Genomic DNA, 18,701 nt, shown 5'->3' on the forward strand with positions numbered 1-18,701 from the left:
TGTATTTCATAGAAATTGTTTTGTTAGTGTAGTTGTAGCATTGGTTATGCGTATTTGCGACACAATTTATTATTAGTATATCTATATGCTCAATACTATTAGCAGTTGAGCTTTAGTAAATTGGAGGTTAGTCACAGATACCAGAGAAAGTAGAAAGCATGGCCACGAAAATCAAGACAATGTAAAACATTTTCAAAACGTATTTAAATCAAATATTTTATTGTATTATTTATAGTTTAGTGCTACTAGAAACAGTTTCCAGTTTTCTGTTCATTTAGTGACAATGTAAATTTTAGCTAATTGTTAAAGTTCTTTTATCATTCATTCATTCATCGACTAAGTATGTGTAAAAACAAAGCACAATTATTTAAACAAAAAGAAAAATAAACACAAAATACTGTTTAAAACTGAAGCAGAACAAAAAATGAAATACATAGTTTATACAATACACAAGATGGCTTTTTATGATAATTTGAATATGTTGTATAAATTTAAAAATTATATTATTTTTAGAACTTTTTGTTTTGCTTCTAAGACGCGCTGTAACTTTGTTTTTTAGGTTGCTTATCATGTTTTTTTTTTCTTGGAAGTAAGTTGAACTTGAAACGGAATTCTGTGAAACGCGTAACATAAATAACAACAATAATTATATAACAATGACTAAAATTATTTATATAGTAAGCTATTAATTTTCTCTTTCTTGTTTGCGTGTTATTTGCGTGGCAACTGTTTGTTTGCTGTTTTTTTTTTTTGTTCTCACTATACATATGTATATAGGTATGAGCGGGATTTAGTTGGTTTTGTTGTTTAGCAGCAGCTAATGAGCTGCATTTGAGGCAATCTGAACTCAGTTTTGTGTATTCAACTAGTTTGCATATTTGTATATAATTTTATAGGGTATGGATGTGTGCGATGTAGAGGCAAGAGCTAGACCTCTTAGAGCTTGGTCTGCTCCACCATATCAATGTTGACCTTGTAGAACACATAGGGGAAGTATTCAGATTGGCCAAAGCCCAAGCCGGGTATGTCGACATTCTGCAGAGCAAAGTAAAAACAAATTAGTTGAAATTATGATTAAATGGGCAAGCGAACTTACATCAGCACTGCTGACATGTCCGCCAGCTGAAGCGCCATCCAGATGACCATAAAGCTGATTAAGCACATCACGCAAACGCTTCACGCTCTTCTTGTTGGGCTCAATCAATATAGCCTGGAAGTTGACGGGCAGGCCGTATCTGTGAAATACACAAGGCTTAAGACTAGACAAAAAGCATTTCCTTGTTATGTGGCTCACCTTAGCACGGATTCCACAAACACACGCAGTGCCTTGACATGTATCAAAGCACAGAAAGCCTCACTGAAGTTCACCTTGAGCCAGCGCACCAAAGGACCCTGTAATAATCCAATACACAAATTATAGTATTTCTGTTCGCTTTGTGTGTGTTGAACACATACAAACTGCTTCTTCTTGTCGGTCATGAGTTTGGTCATCTCATTCTTGCCCGCAGCCAACTCCTCCTCGTTGTAGACAAAGTCACGCACAATGAACTTGCGTTCCCGAGCGTGCAGCTTAAACTCCTCGGTGACCTTCTTGAAGAGCGTCACCGTGAATAGGCAATAGTCGCTGTCCTCCTGGATCAGCTGCGATGAGCGTGGCACAATCATGTCCGTTATTTTCTCATAGTTAGCCAGCCACTCGTTGGCCATAACCCTGTGAGCAAAAAAATGAGTCAGCTCTTTATATATAGTATATATGTATATGGGCTACTTACTTTGGCACTATCACCAGCAGCGTGGTCAAGTACTCCGAGTCGAGTATGAAGTGCTCCTTCTTGACCAAATCCGCCAGATTGCGTGTCAGCAAGCTGCCACTGTATGTATGGGTAAGAGTAATGCGTGAGTAGAGCACTTTAGCGTTTAATTAAACTTGTCTTTTTATTACGTTTTCTTCTTCTCCAGATTCTGCAGATTTCCCTTGAGGTTATTGTACGCCTGCGATTTCGTTTTCAAATCGGCATCGATTTGGCCAATTTGCTTGGAAATAATATCGGCAATATTGCGCAGCGACTGCTTGATAGGATATTTGGCCATGTCCCATTGGAAACGCGTTAAATACTGCGGTAGTTCGGCTAATTAATGGGAATACAAATACAACATTAGTTTTATTTAGCAAAAATAATTATTTTAAGACTTAGTTGACTGGCAAAAACTAGTTGATTTAATAAATTATTGTTGTCAAATAATAAATAAAAACGGCTTAAAAAAAGTATTATATCTAAAAAGTTTTAGTATAGAACAAACTGATTTATTACATATTTATTAAAGAAATAAAAACGAGTAAGTTAAAAATTATTGCTCTTAAGTCTTAGATATTGAGCTACAAATACAAATACACGCTCATACATTCACACGCACACATACACACATATACGTATATACAAAAGCAAAGACAAAGGAACGAGAAAATGCAGCTGAAAAATTAGTTTAGATAAACAAGCGCTACTTATAAAATATATTGACAACATAAGTGCTTAATAAAATAAATTAGCAGTCACGTCAAGTACATAAAAATATTACACATTAGAGTACAAGGCAGTTTAATTTGTAGGAAAAGTACAGAGAGAATCTTGATATAAAAATAGTTCGATATAAAAAATTAAGTACATTAAGTTTATTTACAATTATTATACATATATCTTTAATTACATTTAGTTCTCACTCTGTACTTTTTTTTAACAACAAATAAATTCGGATGCAATGAGAATGCGTATTAAGTTTTGTGTTTGAACAACAGTTTGAACAATAAAATATATATATTTTTGTTTTTATATTTTTGGATTAGAAAAAAACAACGTGTACCTTTGGTAATACATTTGAAAACGGCACAAAATGTTAGCAGACTTTGTATATATAAGGTATATGTCTAGTGTAGTATATTAAACAATAAATAAGCTTAACTTTAGACACTTAAAAGCAAATAAAAGTTTTACATAACGCACACTTGGAGCAACCTCATCAAAATGTTTGAGGAGCTCAAGAGCAAAATATAAATAAATATTCTGTGTGTATGTGTGTGTGTATCTGTGTTTTATATATTTTTTTAGCTTAATGGGAATCGGCGTTAATCGTGGGCTATGATATTTGCGCAGCAGAACAACATTTTGGTGAGAGCAGTACACTGAAAAAACAACATATTCGCTTTTACACTGTTACAAAATAATTTGGTGATTTATATATATATATATATGATATATATTGTAAATGAATCATAAGTTGAAACTGCAAAAAGAGAAGAGTACAAAATATAAATTGAAATTTCGAATGGCAAACAATATGAACTCATAAAATATATAGTATACAAATAGAAATAGTAAGTATATGTATATAATATATAAGTAGAAGAATTTTTGGGCACTTGGACTTTGGCATAGCGGGCACACACACGTCGAACTGTGAACTGTACTCGGGGTGGTGTATAACACACATACATTGTATATACGGCGTATAACAGTAAACCAATCCAACAAACGTTTCAATCAAAATTTTAAAGCAAATAGTGGTGGATACAAACAACTCTCAAATTGAGTTGAGACTGTGGTGGGCGGCATATAATAATAATAATAATAGACAATAAGTAGTTGGTGGATATAGAAGGTTTTGTGGTTTATACAATTAGAAAGTACATCAAGTGGTTGAAAACTAAACAAAAAAGAGAGTAGAGGAAAAAAGAAAACAACAGTAAAGAGCAAGAGAGAAGCGCAAGTGAAGAAAAATCATAAACAGAGAGCAACGTCCAAGGGCCTTAAAATATATATAGTAAGTAATTATATATATATTTTGTTGGTTTTGGTATAGGCCAGGTCTATGCTAACCTGGACTCAGCGGAAATTCTGGCGGCTCGGCATGATCCGTATCGGGACTGGAACGACCTTGGCTACTACTGCCACAACAACTACTCACTGGAGACGATCTATGAGTTGGTGTTAAATTAAATCCATTGTTTATATTTAATTGACACGGTGTAGTAGTAGAACGTTTGCTATAAATTTGATCGGCAAGAGAATTGAAGAAAGAGCGATAACTAGAGCGCGGTGTGAGCGATGTCTGATGCCAAAATGTCATTGGTTTGGTTTGTGTCTGAGTCCGTGTGTGTAGCGGTGTTGGTGCTGGTGTCTGTGTATGGGTTGATGTCTGTGCTAGGTTGGGTGTCTGTGATTTCAATTGCGATCTCAAATCGTGTGCACTGTGAGTATGTGTGTGTGTATGAGTGTGTGTGTATGAATGAAATGAGTCAAAGTGAATGATTTAAAAAAAGAAATACATTATTATTGCAATTTGTTGTTGTCCACTTTCACTTAATGAAATCAAACATTTATGGATGATAGAGTCAGAGAGAAAGAGGGAGAGTCTCAAAGTGAGAGCAGGCAAAGCGGGGTGCAGTTTGTGTATTTGTTTTCTTTTTTCACAGTGTAACTTGTCTGTGTGTGTGTGTGGGTGGGTGTGTGTCTTTGATGACTGCAGCTTGAAATGAACTTAGTTTTGGCATTTGGCATTTTATTGGTGCTTGATTGATTGTTTTTCTTTTTTTTTTGTTTTTGGCAACTGTTCTACAGAATTTTTGTACTAAAATGCGTTGTGAGTTCAAGATACCTGCACTTTTTCGAGTTACGCTTCGGCTTATTGAACCACCAGTCGAAGGTCTCAGACAATGAGGAGGCGCTATGCGGACTCTTTGGATCCTCAAGCTCCTCATCGTCCGTATCGCCTGTGGACTTTTCAGTGGGCGAGAGCAGCGGCGGCGTTGGCGACAACATGCCGCCCCCTGGCAACTGCATGGGCGGCTGCTTCTGTTGCGGCGACTGCGGCGTAGGCAGATTGAATTGACTCACATGACTGCTGCTGCTGCGAAAGCTCAGCTTGTTATTGTTTATGCTGCAAGTGTTGTTATTCAGCTTTTTGCTATTAGAGCGCGACATGCTGTGCACCGAGCTGCTGGCTGTGGGCGCCGATGTTGAGAAATAAGCCGAGGAGCTTAACGTGCTGGCGGAGCTGGTCTTAGCGGGTGCAGGAGCAGGCGCGGCAGCAGCAGCAGCATCAGCAGCTGTGGCATGCGACTGCGAGCTGCAACAGGCAGCAGCGTTGGCAGCGGCGGCAACGCTTGTGCTAGCACCAGCACCAGCCATGCTGCTCATGCTGCCAGTGGCAATGGCGGCCACCGTGGAGATGGCACAGCGCGTGGCATTCAGCATGGAGGAAGCTGTCTGGGAGTAACATTCATCGGCCATTAGCGTGCTGGCCGTGGCACTGGCGCTGGGCGGGGCAAAGAGACTACTGCTGTAGCATTCATCGCAGGCACAACCAGGCGGTATCACAAAATCAAAATCTCGCTCGGACTCATCGTGCGTGGAGGATAAATTGGTCAGGCTGCCGCCGCTCAATGGACAGCTCGGGCAGGCGCTAGCGACGGCGACGGCTGAGGCTGCGCTGGGTCGGGCTGATGCACTGTAGGCGGATGCTGTGGCTGAGGCGCAGGCTGAGGCATTGGAGGCGTTGGAGGCATGCATTGTGGTAGTAGTAGTAGCAGTTGCTGTTGTTGCAGTAGTTGTTGCTGCTGCTGATTTGTTGCTTAAATTGTGGTGGCATTTACCCTTTAAGTCCGTGGGCAGCTGATGGTGGTGGTGATGATGATGATAGGATAGAGGATTGTTTTGGTGGTGCGTGTGCTGGTGTTTACGCTGGTGTCGCAGGCTCAAATGCTTCAAACGCTGATGGTGTCGACACGGCATTTCATCGGGCGGACCAGGACCTGTTGTTGTTGTTGTTGTTGTTGTGCATTTGGCAACATGTGGCAGGTGGCAGGTGGCAGGTTTGGAGTATGGAGCATTGTTGTTGACCGATTATTGTAAAAACACTCATATGCAATTTGTTTTTTGGTTTTTGTTTTATGTTTTTCGCCACGATATTTGTAAAGCAAAAGTTCAGTTTGTATATAAACTTAAAAACTATAGCATACTCTTTGGGGCTAAGATGCCAGTCGGCATAAATATATTTCTAAAAACACTGCTCTCAATACTGGTTATACATATATCATTAATAAACATAAGATAAACAAATAAAAAACATAAAAAAGAGTTTTAAAAACCAAAAGCGTAAATAAATAAATAAATTCAAACTCATGTGTGTATTGTTTGCTTAACAATAGTCAAACCAATAAATTTCATACAAATAATAAATCAATGCAATGTATATAAATTTTCATGAACAACAGTGGAAAATGTTTCAGTTTGATATATTCATATTTTTAATTGTTTTCGCTGCATATGGGATGGAATGGGCGCCAAGTAGATCTTTTTTGTTTGTTTGTTTACAAATTGTATTTTGTAGTCGTTGGATATTAATGAAAAAGTTCAAATTCAAATTCGAAATTTCTCAATTCAGTTTTGTACAGTGTAAAAGCGTTATATTATTTCAAACAGAATTTCAATGTTCTAACTACAGCAATGGGTATGCTAATAGAAGCGAGTTAAGTATGTGAATGGCGAAACAAATATGCACACACACACAGATAGACACACACGCACATATACATACATATATACACGTACACAGTGAATCAGAGCGAAGTGCTAAACAAATGTGTGTAAATCAAGTAATTAGTTTAAGTAATGTACATTATTATAATTAATATTTATTTTAAAAGAGTTAGTAACTATAGATGAGTGTGTGTTGACAGAGAGAACGAACAATGGATGCGTTTGGTTAGACTTGTTTAGTTATTAGGCAAATAAGCAGACAATATACACAAACACACACACACACACACATACATACTCACATACACTTACACATACAACAACATATAATTTGACAAGAAATTTAGAGCAGCTTAGAGACGCCACAGAGAGCACTTAAAATATATATTTTAGAAATCATAAAATTAAAAAATAAACAAATTATAATTTCGTTTGGGTATAAAAGCTCAAATCATAAACAAATTATAAAGTATAAGGAAAACACAAAATCATTATATTTAAATACATATAAATGCATATGTATGTTCATTTCAAATATAAATATATTTTTTTATTATAAGTTAAAGTTGACGTAATTTCTTTTTTGTAGTCTGCGTTTAATTTTTGTATTTTTTTTTTTTTTTTTGGGATGAATGATTTAAAAACTAATGGGCTTTCACAATGAAATTTATTTCTTGTCGTATTTGCTTGGAAAAAATCAAATTTGAATAAAAATTATATATAGAAAAATTAGGAAAAAACTTTACAACAATATTTAAGTAATTTATGTAAAATATACAAAGTGTCTTTTATATTCATTTTTTTTTTGGCTTGACGTTTGGTATTTTTTATAGCTTATATAGCAGCGCTTAGTATTTTCGAGTATACTGAAATTGTTTGCCTTTCTTTTTCATTGTTTTGTATGTTCGTGTGTGTAGGTCTAGGGATTGTGTCTCGTTAGCTATATAGCATGTGTATATATGTAATACTTGAGAAAGAGAGTGTGTGTGTTGGGTGTGTGTGTGTGTGTGTGTGATTGTAGATATAGTTTGTATATATAGAAATAGATATTAGAGTTGGTACAACAAACGCAACACAAAATAAACAACGCAATTTTGTTTCTTTCAAATTTCTGTGCACTTTTCTTTTTTGTTTTGGCTAAACTTTAATTTCCATTGTTGTTAACATTTATCAACTTTATTTCAGTATCATTTTATTTTTGGGGGTTGTGTGATTGATGATTTGTGCGCATGAGTTTCAACATAAATAAACAAAATAAAAACAAATAATAAATACAAAAATAATAAAAGGTAAAACTAAAACATAAATAAACATAAGTTATAAGGAGAGTACATAAAAATCAAATAAATTCCTCAAGTTTTCCAGCTGAAAATCGATTAGTTTTTAAATCTATTTCAATGCTGAACATATGTAAATTGACGAAAAATTTGTGGCTATTGATTGATTGTTGTTGTTGAGAACACATGTAAATTATATACTAAACGCGTTTATTTTCTTTCGTATATAAGTGTTAGTTAAAATGGTATAAAAACATTCCAGATATGTAAAGATTATATTGAGTTTACGACTGTATCTTTTGTATTTTTAGCAAATTTGCTGATACGCACAAAACTCAGTAGGAAGGTAAGAGGGATATAACTTTTGTTTAATTGCCACGATACGATATGTAGATATAAATATATATTAAAGTTTCTGTTGTTTGTTAGTACAAAAAAGACTGTGTTGGGGGGGTATGTGTCGTAAAAAGAGGATTGAATTGTATATCTTGTGTTTTTCTTTTTATAAATTTTATCAGAGCATTCCGTTTGAAAAGAAAACTATGTATGTATATAGTATGTAGTATATGCAATCATTAGCTAAAATATAACATCTTAGTTATTAAACTAAAAAAAAGTATATAGTGTGTTCAGCTCTTCTCAGAAAAGAAAACTAAGCTAAACTCTAAAGTCTAAGCTAAGCTAATGCTTGATATAAAACAAAAGAGGTAAAGCTAGCACTTACTGTTGTTCGCCATAAGGTTCTCGTGCAGCTTGTCGCGCTGATCCTCAAGCACCTCACCCAGATAATTGGCCACCTTGCGTGTTATCTGCTCCACATACGTATCCAGCTTTCCCAGATCGTCCGACAAACCCACCAGCTGATCCAAGGTGCCCACCTAGAAGCAATTTAGAAACCAATTATAGTTACGCTTGTTAAGCTATAGCATGTAACTTACCTTCAGATCGGGTATATGAAACTTGTAGTTGCTGCATAGATTATGTTGCTTGCTGGTTAGGTTGTTCATCGTGTCAAAGGTTTGCTGGCACGTCTTGTCGCCAGGCGCCGATATAATCCAATATTCGGACATCATTTTCTTTGATACTGCGAACGAAATTGCAATTACACTTTTTGCCATAAACTATGCATACACATTCGATATTGATTGGCAGCTTAACCTTACAATTAGATATAAAAATTTAATTAAATTGCTGTTTAAAGTTGCGTTTGACCCTCGCTATTATTCTATTACTTTTTTTTTTGGGGTGGTTGCTTTGGCAGACAACAAAGCGCAGACAATTGGCGCCAGGCAGACTTGCGACCAAAAAAAAATAATATATATATATATGATATATACAACTTACAGCTTTTAGCAGTGTTTGCGCTTTAACAAAATTGTCAAAAGTATTTGAATTTGTCGCAAATGCAACTTTGTGTGCATTTTTATAAGTTAAATTTTATATATTTTGTTTTATATATAGGCACTAAATGGTTTTGGTTAGAGCGCACATGGCCGAAATATAAAAAAGCGTGTGCTCGCGTCCAAGGCTCGTTGCGAAGTGAACGTTGCCTGCCATATGGCAACCAACGTTACTGTTACTGCCGCTGCTGCTGTTGGCTGTTGGCTGTTGGCTGTTGGCGTTGGCTGTTGGTGCCGAAAAGGCGCAGCCACGAAAAGGAATCGATGACGAAGCCAGGCGTCACGCAACGCTTGCCGCCCTGTGTTCAATTTGGGTAAGTGTGGCCGCCATTGGTGTAACGCGGCGTATGAGTAATCATCAGCAGATACAAATCTAACTTTGGTCAAATACGTTTTAGTAGTCACTATTATTACATAACTTTATCATGGCCTTCAAAGAGCATGCCCAACTGACAACAGCATTGAAGCGCTGACCCTCCCCAATAATTGAGGCGCCAAGCACCTCCCTCAGTCAGTCGCTCACTCACTCACTCCTTCCAATGCTTTTAGCGTTCAAGGCAGTGCATTGTCCTCAACCAGGAAACCAAGTAACAGCAACAACAATAACAAAAACAAATGTTGAGCTTGACAACCAGCGAGCCAACAACAATAACGTTTCTATTTTTAGCTTTGAAATCTAAATGATTCCCCAGGAATCAGCAGGCGGTCGAGGGGGAGTTAAAGTGTGCGCAATACAGTTATGCTAACTATGTATGCTTACGTACACACATATATGTTTGTCTCTGTGTGTGTGTGTGGGTGTGAGTATGACGCATACATTATGTACATAAGTGACAAGATAACGGCATTGTACGAGCAAAAGAGAAAGCGCACGTCAAAAGTTATTGCCAAATATTGAAGCATACTTTTGGATCTTGCTGGGCTAGGGTTCTCTTCCTTTGGCTTCCGCTTGCAACAACCGTTCTTCATATTGAAACAAGAAAAAGAAAAAACAAGAAATTTTCACACAATTTGGAATTTTGACAAGAACGAAAACGATAACAATATAAGCTTTTACTATCAAACTGGCAACACTTTTAGCCAAATATAAAATACAGACGACAAAATGATGTTGACACTAAGAATAGCATGGAGGCAGGCAAAAAGAAAATACACAAAAAAAAAAAAAAAACAGCAAGCGCACATGTCGCCAGTCAGACTGGGCAACGGCTGGCCCTAATGGGTAATCGCTGGGTTGGGTTTTTGGAATGCGTAATATATATCTATGTGAGCCTGCATGTGTGTCTGTGTCTGTGTGTGTGTGTGTGTGTTGGGTGTAGGCGCCATACCATCAGGAAATTGCAATGTTCACTGCTGACGAAAACAAAAATAGCGCCGACGTCGCTTGGCAAAAATATAAAAAGAGAAGAAAAAAACTATAATGTGTTGTTAGCGTACATATCCTGCCTTTGACAGTGGCGGCAGTGAGTCGCCCAAAATTAATTAATAATAATGTAAAGTAGGCTGCTTTTAGTCGACCCCTTTGGAAAAAACTAAGTTCCTAGAGACCAGCTGTTTGTACATTTGTTTTGTTTTTATTATCTAAGCAAATAGAAATTTTTAATATGTGTATAGACATGTGTGTTTGACTTTTGTATTTCAAGTTTATATCTGGTCAACGCAGTCAAGGCCTTTGCGGCACGCAATATCACTATTTAATGTAGTCCTTGTGGCAACGACCGCACGCACACACACACACGCCTCATATATACGCCTGGTGTATTAGCTCATTTGGCTGCGCGCATGCACAGCGCACGGCTTAACATGATAAAAATTAATCATTTTAATTAATATAAACAGCCAAAATGATTTTTAAGTTATACAGCTTGACAAGTTTGTTTACGCACAGTGGGGAGAAAATATGCCAAGTGGGAGAGCGCGTTTGCAATTCACCACACACACACATACGTAAGCCACACCAGCATGGTGAGTTTAATGTAACTGAAGTCAGCTGTTCATGACAGTCATGTGACGGCTTCTCGATCGATATTATTTTCTTTGCTCTTAAAAACAAACCAAATTAACCATTTTCAAACATATTTTGCATTATTTGCGCGCCTTTTCATGCCCCGCAGTATACACTAAATTACACTAAATGCTGCGCACATGCAAATACATAAGTTTGTATCTATACGACTTAATAAAACCGAGCAAGGCAACAGTTTTTCAGGGTCATTAGTTTCGCACGTATGTATATGTATGCATATACATAGCTTTTAGCGTTTTTCTTGCCACAAATAATGTGACTTTTCACTGTAGCACATTTGATAACAGGTCAGCAGACCCAGCGCTCGTTGTAGAAAAAACTTTTCATTTCATTTGCACGCACACATACGCAACAAAGTTGGCGTTTTTTATGCACTTACGTTTAACGGCACTGCTACACGTAGACGATAATTGCTTTATTTAAAAGACTACTAAGGATTTTGTTGGTTTGCAGTTATTAACAAAAATCAAGCAACGCGGCCGCACCACCCACAAATGCACGTACAAAGTGGAACTCAACACAAAAAAATGACAATTCACAATCGATACGAGATTTCACGTGATAAAATTGCGACTCTGTTATGTGCTCTTGCTCGCTCTCTTTTTGCGTTTGCTAGCCTCTAATGTGTACACACTGGCACAAACAGCTGATTGCAGTCAGACAGTGGTGTGTACACACTGCTCGCTATAGGCGCCTGCCTAGTTATTAAAATTTAGTTTAGTTAATAGTATTATTTGACGCGATTCGGACAGCTTTAATATACTCAGTAATTGTAAGTGATTGTTCTCTATTAAGATACAATGCTTGTGTTTGTTGGCAAAGTGCTTAAATTGTGCTGTGCTATAAATTCCTATTGAGAATTTTGAGTCGGCGTGGGCGTTTGTTATTAAACATAAGTATGTGCTTAGTGCAGGTGTTTAAGCAAGACTTTAAGTCAATAATGTTGAATAGATTTTAAATGCAAAGTGACCATTGACATTCGCATTTGACAATTAGAGGCAAGCTAATTGTTGTTTCATAATACAATTGGTTATAGTCCAAGTACAACAAAAGATACAGCAACAACAACAATAAGTGCACTCTCACACGTGCGTGCTCAACATGTACACACATCTATACAAACATGCATATGTACAGTCTTTAGTTTTTGAAATGTAAACCTTTTTTATTATTTTGCGGCTGACTTGCGCTTTGTACAATTAGCGAAATGGCCTGATGAGTCAAGAAGCTTTCAAGCTAAACAATTAAACCCATGTACACACATATACATATATGTGTTTGTCAGTATGTGTGCGTGAATGATTTGTATGTTTATAAAGTGGCGCAACCATACCGTATTGAACGCACTTAGTCTGTTTACCCAAAGCTTCAATGGAATCTATAAATAAAACAATATATGTAAAAATTTGTGCGCCATTTCCTTATTGCATAAACAAATGCATTTCATTTCCATAACATTGAACTCTAACATTAGCCAAGAGAACACACAATATAAAGCTCAAGTACCACTCAGCGATGTACATACATATGCTTTGTCGGAAGCCGGCACGCCTACCATAAATAGACTTATCAGCGCGTGCCCAACAATTGAACCCAAGACCTATAGACCAGCGAACGCGTTATTGATCTTATCTCGGCCGGGACTGCCGCCGTTTGGTAACACCTTTTACTCAATGCTGCTTTTGCTGCTGCTTACGTCCGTCTTTTGTATCCAAGCGATAAATATGCATTATCTTCATTATAATTTTGCTTAATATACACACCGAAATACATCTTGACATTGGCTTACAGCGCAACAAGCCTACTTTACTCACACACACAAGCACACCTGTATTTATGTTGACTGCGCTGCTGACGCCGACGTCGCTCTGCTGCTGTTGGTCATATGGCGCCGCAGCGCGCTTGCCAACGTTCAGTCTTTAAAGAGTTACGCCCGAGTGTACTACGCGTTCCACGGGTAAAAACCTAAAATCGTTTAAAAATTAAAAGTGAAAACGTTGTACATTTTTGTGTGGCAGGTGCTAACAGTAACGGTAAACATGACACTGATTGAGAGCCGCCTCTCTATGCGCTTGTTATCAGTTATACAATTGTATCCGTTAAACACTAACCCAAATACATATTGAAGTCATTGGCGCAATGTGCATATCCTCCTCGTATCTAAAAAATTGAAAAGATAAAAAATCATTTGTTGGCTTTAATTAAAGTTATTTTTAGCTTAACAACGTTTCACTTTATTTTGTCGCAACTAAATTATGTTAATAGAACTTTTTTTGAAAGAAAGTTAAATTATGCGCAGTGAAAATTGTTTGAAATAAATTGCTTGCAGTTTTTTAACACACCTTGAAATTTTTACAAGCTTGCATGTGTATGTGTGTGTGTGTGTGTGTGTGTGTAAAGATTTGTTTTCGTGTGTTCTCTTTTAAGTAAAGTTCGCTGGAGAAAGTTTCTTCAACTGATATTGAAATGCTTCTTGATTGTTACTGCTGTTGTTGTAGATAGTTTTAATGTTTAACTCGCTCTTACAAACTGTTCGTCTTCTTCATTGGCATTTGGAGCTTGGCGTGTCTGAAAAGCTCACAGCGAAATCGAAAACGAAATCATTGAGACTCAATGGCAGGCGCGCTGCTGCTGCTGCTGCCGCTGCCGACGCTGACGCGGACATTAGCTTCATTGCGTGTCGTCATTGTTAGCGCAGCTCGAGCGTGCAACAGGTGGCTTCATTGTTTATATTGACTTTGGATCTTACTTTTTTATATTTTTGTTGGGCATTGATTTGTAAGCTATTACAAGCGATCTGCGCATAACTTAACTCAAGACAAACCTATATATTTTTCTGTTAGCGCAGAATATCAAGAGGTGAAAGTTGTGATGCCATCAGCCAGTTTAGGCAAGTCTGTGCAAGTTTGTGTAAAGTGTCCATAAATGGCTTTATCTTATGCGATCTATATAATACATATATTAACAATATTTGTAACTCTTTTCATTGCAGTGCTCAGGGAAAAAATTACGCTACTCAATTTAATCAAAAAACAAGCGCAGCATGAGCAGTAATTGGCCCCAAAATGTTGGCATTCTTGCCATTGAGGTGCTCTTCCCCTCACAATATGTGGACCAAACCGAACTGGAGACTTTCGACGGCGCCTCGGCGGGCAAATACACAATTGGTCTGGGCCAGGCCAAGATGGGCTTTTGCTCCGATCGCGAGGACGTCAATTCACTGTGCCTAACGGTAGTCAGCCGTCTGCTGGAACGCCATCAAATCAAGCATACGCAAATTGGACGCCTTGAAGTGGGCACCGAAACCATTGTGGATAAATCCAAATCGGTCAAGTCGGTGCTCATGCAACTGTTTGCGGCAAGCGGCAACACGGACATTGAAGGCATTGATACCACAAATGCCTGCTACGGCGGCACTGCAGCGCTATTCAACGCACTCAACTGGCTTGAATCATCCAGCTGGGATGGTCGTTATGCGCTGGCAGTCTGCGCCGACATTGCTGTCTATGCCAAGGGTGCAGCGCGTCCAACGGGCGGTGCCGGCGCCATTGCCATGCTGGTGGGACCCCAAGCTCCGCTGGTCATTGAGCGTGGTCTGCGTGCGACGCACATGGAGCATGCCTATGACTTCTATAAGCCCGATTTGAGCTCGGAGTATCCTACAGTTGACGGCAAGCTCTCCATACAGTGCTATCTGTCCGCTTTGGACACCTGTTATCGCCTTTATCGCCAAAAGTTTGAGAAGCAGCAGCCACAGAAGTCGGCGCTGGGTATGGACAACTTTGATGCCATGCTGTTCCACACGCCCTTCTGCAAGCTGGTGCAAAAGTCTGTGGGTCGTCTGAGCTTTAATGATTTTCTGCTGAGCAGCGAGACGGAACGTGCGCAAAAGTTCCCCGGACTGGAACGCTTCAACAGCTCCAGCTTGGAGAGCACCTACTTCGATCGTGATGTGGAAAAGGCTTTCCTAACGCAATCAGCGCAGCTGTTCGAGAAGAAGACCAAGAAGTCCTTGCTGCTGGCCAATCAGGTGGGCAACATGTACACGCCATCGGTCTACTCGGGTCTGGTTTCATTGCTGATCAGCGAGCCTGCAGCTGAGCTGGTGGGCAAGCGCATTGGCGTCTTTAGCTATGGCTCTGGTCTGGCTGCCTCCATGTACTCCATTAAGGTCACGGATCAGGCCGCTGACTTTGAGAAGTTTGTGTCCAAGCTGGACTATGTGATGCCGCTGCTGAACTCTCGCGAAAAGGTAGTGCCTGAGCAATTCTCGCAGCTGATGGAGGTGCGCGAGAAGAACAATCATGCGGCGCCCTATACGCCAACTGGCAGCATAAGCGCGCTCTTCCCAGGCACATACTACCTGAAGGATGTGGATGAGTTGCATAGACGCACATATGAGCGCACGCCTACTATCAGCAATGGTGTGCACTAGCCAAAGGCCTTTACTAGCAACTGGAGCTGGAGCTGGAGCTGCAGATTACTCTTGGGCTGGCAGTTCTACTACTTAACTTGACAATAAATCTAAAACTAAACACTAGCTGCTAACTATTTACATACGATGTACATACACACAACTGTAACGGTATATGTGTATATGCTCTAGCAAGCTTTTAACATTAGCATTTCAATTGGTTCTATGGTCGCCTAACTGCAATATCTGTGTATTCAACTAATGGCCTCTTAAATTATCATTTCATGAATTCAGAAAATCAAAACTTATTTATATCATGCCACGTTGTAAGCTCACTTTTTTAACTAGTGTCGGAATTTTGAATCTATGCCTATAATTGTACAATATACTAACTATATATTTATACAAGTATGCATAGTGGGTGTAATATGTACTATAAATACATATGATTGTTTGTAAAGTGCAAAATAAATCAATGAAAAATAAATTACATATGTGTATTATTATTGTTGTTTAGTAAGCGCTTAAGTTAAATTGCAAGTTACAAATGTTTAGTACTGTATAGGATTAAAGATAAGCTTACAATGCCGTAAACTTGAAGAAAGTAACGCCTATAAAGAAAGAGAAGAATTTAGTTGATTTAAAAAACAAGTTGGATATTTGAGGTATTACCATTGGGTATGACACGCGTTTTAAATTGACTTTCCAAGCCAAAAACGCCCATATCAAGGTTATTCTTGTACAAGTCCTGCACGCCGTAGCCCTTCAGGTTGTTCAAGTATAACTGCAATTAAAAAAAACATTAGTAAAAAAAAATCTGACAAAATCATTTAGTTAACTCACTTCCTTAAGCGTAAAGCTTATAGAGTAGGGTGCACCATCTGTGCGACGACTAACGAAGGCTAAAGCATAGGAGTACTCGCCACTTGGAGCCTCTGGTGTTATAGGACGACGCCAGACCTGCATTTAAACAAATTGTTTAGTTTCGCTTGCTTAGTCACACGAGTTCAGGAGACTACCTCAATATTGTTCTTCACCAGCAGTCGGCGACCTTGTATGCCCAAAGGATCCTGATTTACAGCTATAACATGGCTAAAATACAAAAATGGTTTATTATTTTTACATTTCTTCATTCACAAATCTCACTTACCGATTTTGTAAAATATCCTTTATTTCAGGCCGCACGCTAGCCAAGTCATTGGACATTATTAAGGGCGCCGCCATTATAGCCCAGATGGCCATTTGTAACTTGCTTTGATCGTAGCTCAAGCCATAGTTGCCCAAGAGTAGCATATCGGGATCATTCCAATGTCCTGGACCACCATGTGGCTGTATTCTATCCTGATTCTTGGCAAAGTAGTCGGTAATCTGCAGCAGCGACTCAAGTGAATCATCTATGTCATCCCAATTGCGCCAGAGATTGCAATGTTGCTTCAAGGATTCATAGTCAGGCATTTCGCCATTGGGCTCCTGATATGCAGGCCTTTAAAAGCAAATGTATAATGTTGACTACATAGCGTATTAAGTTTATATTTACCAGCTGCATGAATAAACCATAGGACGTCCTGTATGGTTGAGCAACCGCCCAAATTCAGGATAACCCACTGCCATGTCGCTAATGTTGGCATAGCAACCGTCCAGCTTCACGTAATCCACCTGCCAATCTGCAAAAGTTTGAGCATCGAGCTCCATATGATTAATGACGCCAGGATAGCCTGCGCAGGTGTGTGTGCCAAAATCTTGATACAAGCCAAACTTGAGTCCTCTGTCATGTATCTATAAAAATAGAAACATTAGAAAATGTGTGATTTGTTTGGAATTAAACTGTGTGACTTGCATGATCTGCTAATGCATTGAGCCCACTTGGAAATCGTTTAAGATCTGCAACCAATTTATTGGTCTTTGTATCACGATTCTTTTCAAGCCAACAATCATCAATAATAACGTATTCATAGCCAGCTTCAGCGTAGCCCTCGTCCGCCAGCAAATCTGCATGACGACGAAACAGCGATTCACTTATGCACTCATCTGGATAGGATTTGCAATCCGTTATGCAGCGAAAACTACAAGAAATTAATATTATAAAAATTGAATATAAGTTCATGCTTAGGTAGGCTGAAACTCACCGCTGCCAGGACATCCAGCCCATGGGAGGTCTGCAAATAAAATATTTATATTTTAGAATGCTTTAAAAACATATTTAAAAGTGTTAACTCTTACGTGCGTGCCAGTCCATTATCTAAAGTTAGAGCACCTTGCAGCAACTGGAGCAAGAGCAATATGCCTGAGATTTTCCACATGCTACTTTGAGCTTTGGACACCTTATGCGTCCTGCTTACGCTGTCTTAGGTTTTTATAGTTGTTGCGTAGAGTGCTTATACCTGGGCGGCAATCTTTAGATAACTGTATTTACCCAATCAGCTTGCGCAAACATGCGTACAAGCGTCAGTTTGTTAATTGCAATTGAAGTAGGCACATTGACTGAACATTCAGTTCAGAAAATACTTATTAGACGCAGCAGGGAGTCTGCTCTTTGTTGGAAAGGCTCCTTATCAACACTACTGCTGGCAAGTTCACAGCGAGCGATTCAGGTTATCAAGTTATTCTATGCCTTTGCAACATTCAAGCCAATGACCATTTTACACAGCGCTACAATTAAAATGTTTAGTTTAGTTTAGTTTCAGACATATGTAAAAACTTTAGCTAAGCAAATACTTATAAATAACATAATTTGGTTATTTGTACCTCATTAAAAATAATCAATTTACTTACTGCACATTCTGTTGTCTAGTGTAAAGACGAGCTTTTGTTATCAGGTTTTGCAGTTATTCTAGTTACAGCGTACCCACACATACATATGCACATAAGCAGTGCAAGTGTTAAAAGTGCATAAGTGTGCGTTTGTTTATTTGCTTACAAGAACGTCTAACTTTTCTACCCACTCGTAATTAAAATTCTTTAATTGTTGACTATTGACATTTTATCAAGTACTTAAGGCTTACCGGCATTACTCAATATAAGGCTGATGCACAATCTTAGCTCTCTGATTGA

General features: G+C 38.4%; 3 protein-coding genes across 9 annotated transcripts; 1 reads left to right on the forward strand and 2 right to left on the reverse strand.

Annotated features, from left to right (window-relative positions):
* Nucleotides 1-527: 527 nt before the first annotated feature.
* Nucleotides 528-11,790, reverse strand: LOC108596239 (V-type proton ATPase subunit C). 6 transcript variants are annotated; one of them, XM_017981787.2, is made up of 11 exons: nt 10,116-10,254; nt 8,749-8,894; nt 8,535-8,688; nt 4,651-5,806; nt 3,873-4,243; nt 1,943-2,129; nt 1,773-1,871; nt 1,456-1,711; nt 1,295-1,392; nt 1,097-1,235; nt 528-1,035 (listed from the first exon to the last, which is right to left on the reverse strand). In XM_017981787.2, the coding sequence occupies exons 1-11, from the start codon at nt 10,177-10,179 to the stop codon at nt 937-939; spliced, it is 2,769 nt and encodes a 922-aa protein (XP_017837276.1). In that variant the 5' UTR covers nt 10,180-10,254; the 3' UTR covers nt 528-936. The 6 variants fall into 6 exon arrangements, with proteins under 6 accessions (XP_017837276.1, XP_017837275.1, XP_017837273.1 ...); XM_017981786.1 differs by lacking the exons at nt 3,873-4,243; nt 4,651-5,806 and having other exon boundaries at nt 10,116-10,233; XM_017981784.1 differs by lacking the exons at nt 528-1,035; nt 1,097-1,235; nt 1,295-1,392; ... (2 more) ...; nt 1,943-2,129; nt 10,116-10,254 and adding exons at nt 2,883-3,178; nt 9,155-9,243.
* Nucleotides 11,791-11,906: 116 nt separating this feature from the next.
* Nucleotides 11,907-16,123, forward strand: LOC108596241 (hydroxymethylglutaryl-CoA synthase 1). 2 transcript variants are annotated; one of them, XM_017981788.1, is made up of 2 exons: nt 11,907-12,008; nt 14,229-16,123. In XM_017981788.1, exon 2 carries the CDS (start codon nt 14,280-14,282, stop codon nt 15,669-15,671), a length of 1,392 nt encoding a protein of 463 aa, XP_017837277.1. In that variant the 5' UTR covers nt 11,907-12,008; nt 14,229-14,279; the 3' UTR covers nt 15,672-16,123. The 2 variants fall into 2 exon arrangements, with proteins under 2 accessions (XP_017837277.1, XP_017837278.1); XM_017981789.1 differs by lacking the exon at nt 11,907-12,008 and adding an exon at nt 13,172-13,269.
* Nucleotides 16,124-16,149: 26 nt separating this feature from the next.
* LOC108596242 (alpha-N-acetylgalactosaminidase) lies at nt 16,150-18,670 on the reverse strand. Its single transcript, XM_017981790.1, has 10 exons — nt 18,653-18,670; nt 17,871-18,299; nt 17,777-17,806; nt 17,488-17,713; nt 17,188-17,426; nt 16,801-17,133; nt 16,670-16,742; nt 16,494-16,610; nt 16,323-16,434; nt 16,150-16,261 (listed from the first exon to the last, which is right to left on the reverse strand). Exons 2-10 carry the CDS (start codon nt 17,948-17,950, stop codon nt 16,230-16,232), a joined length of 1,242 nt encoding a protein of 413 aa, XP_017837279.1. The 5' UTR covers nt 17,951-18,299; nt 18,653-18,670; the 3' UTR covers nt 16,150-16,229.
* Between the last annotated feature and the right edge of the window lie 31 nt (nt 18,671-18,701).

The sequence above is a fragment of the Drosophila busckii genome, chromosome 2R (genome assembly GCF_011750605.1).
Source record: "Drosophila busckii strain San Diego stock center, stock number 13000-0081.31 chromosome 2R, ASM1175060v1, whole genome shotgun sequence".
NCBI lineage: Eukaryota > Metazoa > Arthropoda > Insecta > Diptera > Drosophilidae > Drosophila > Drosophila busckii.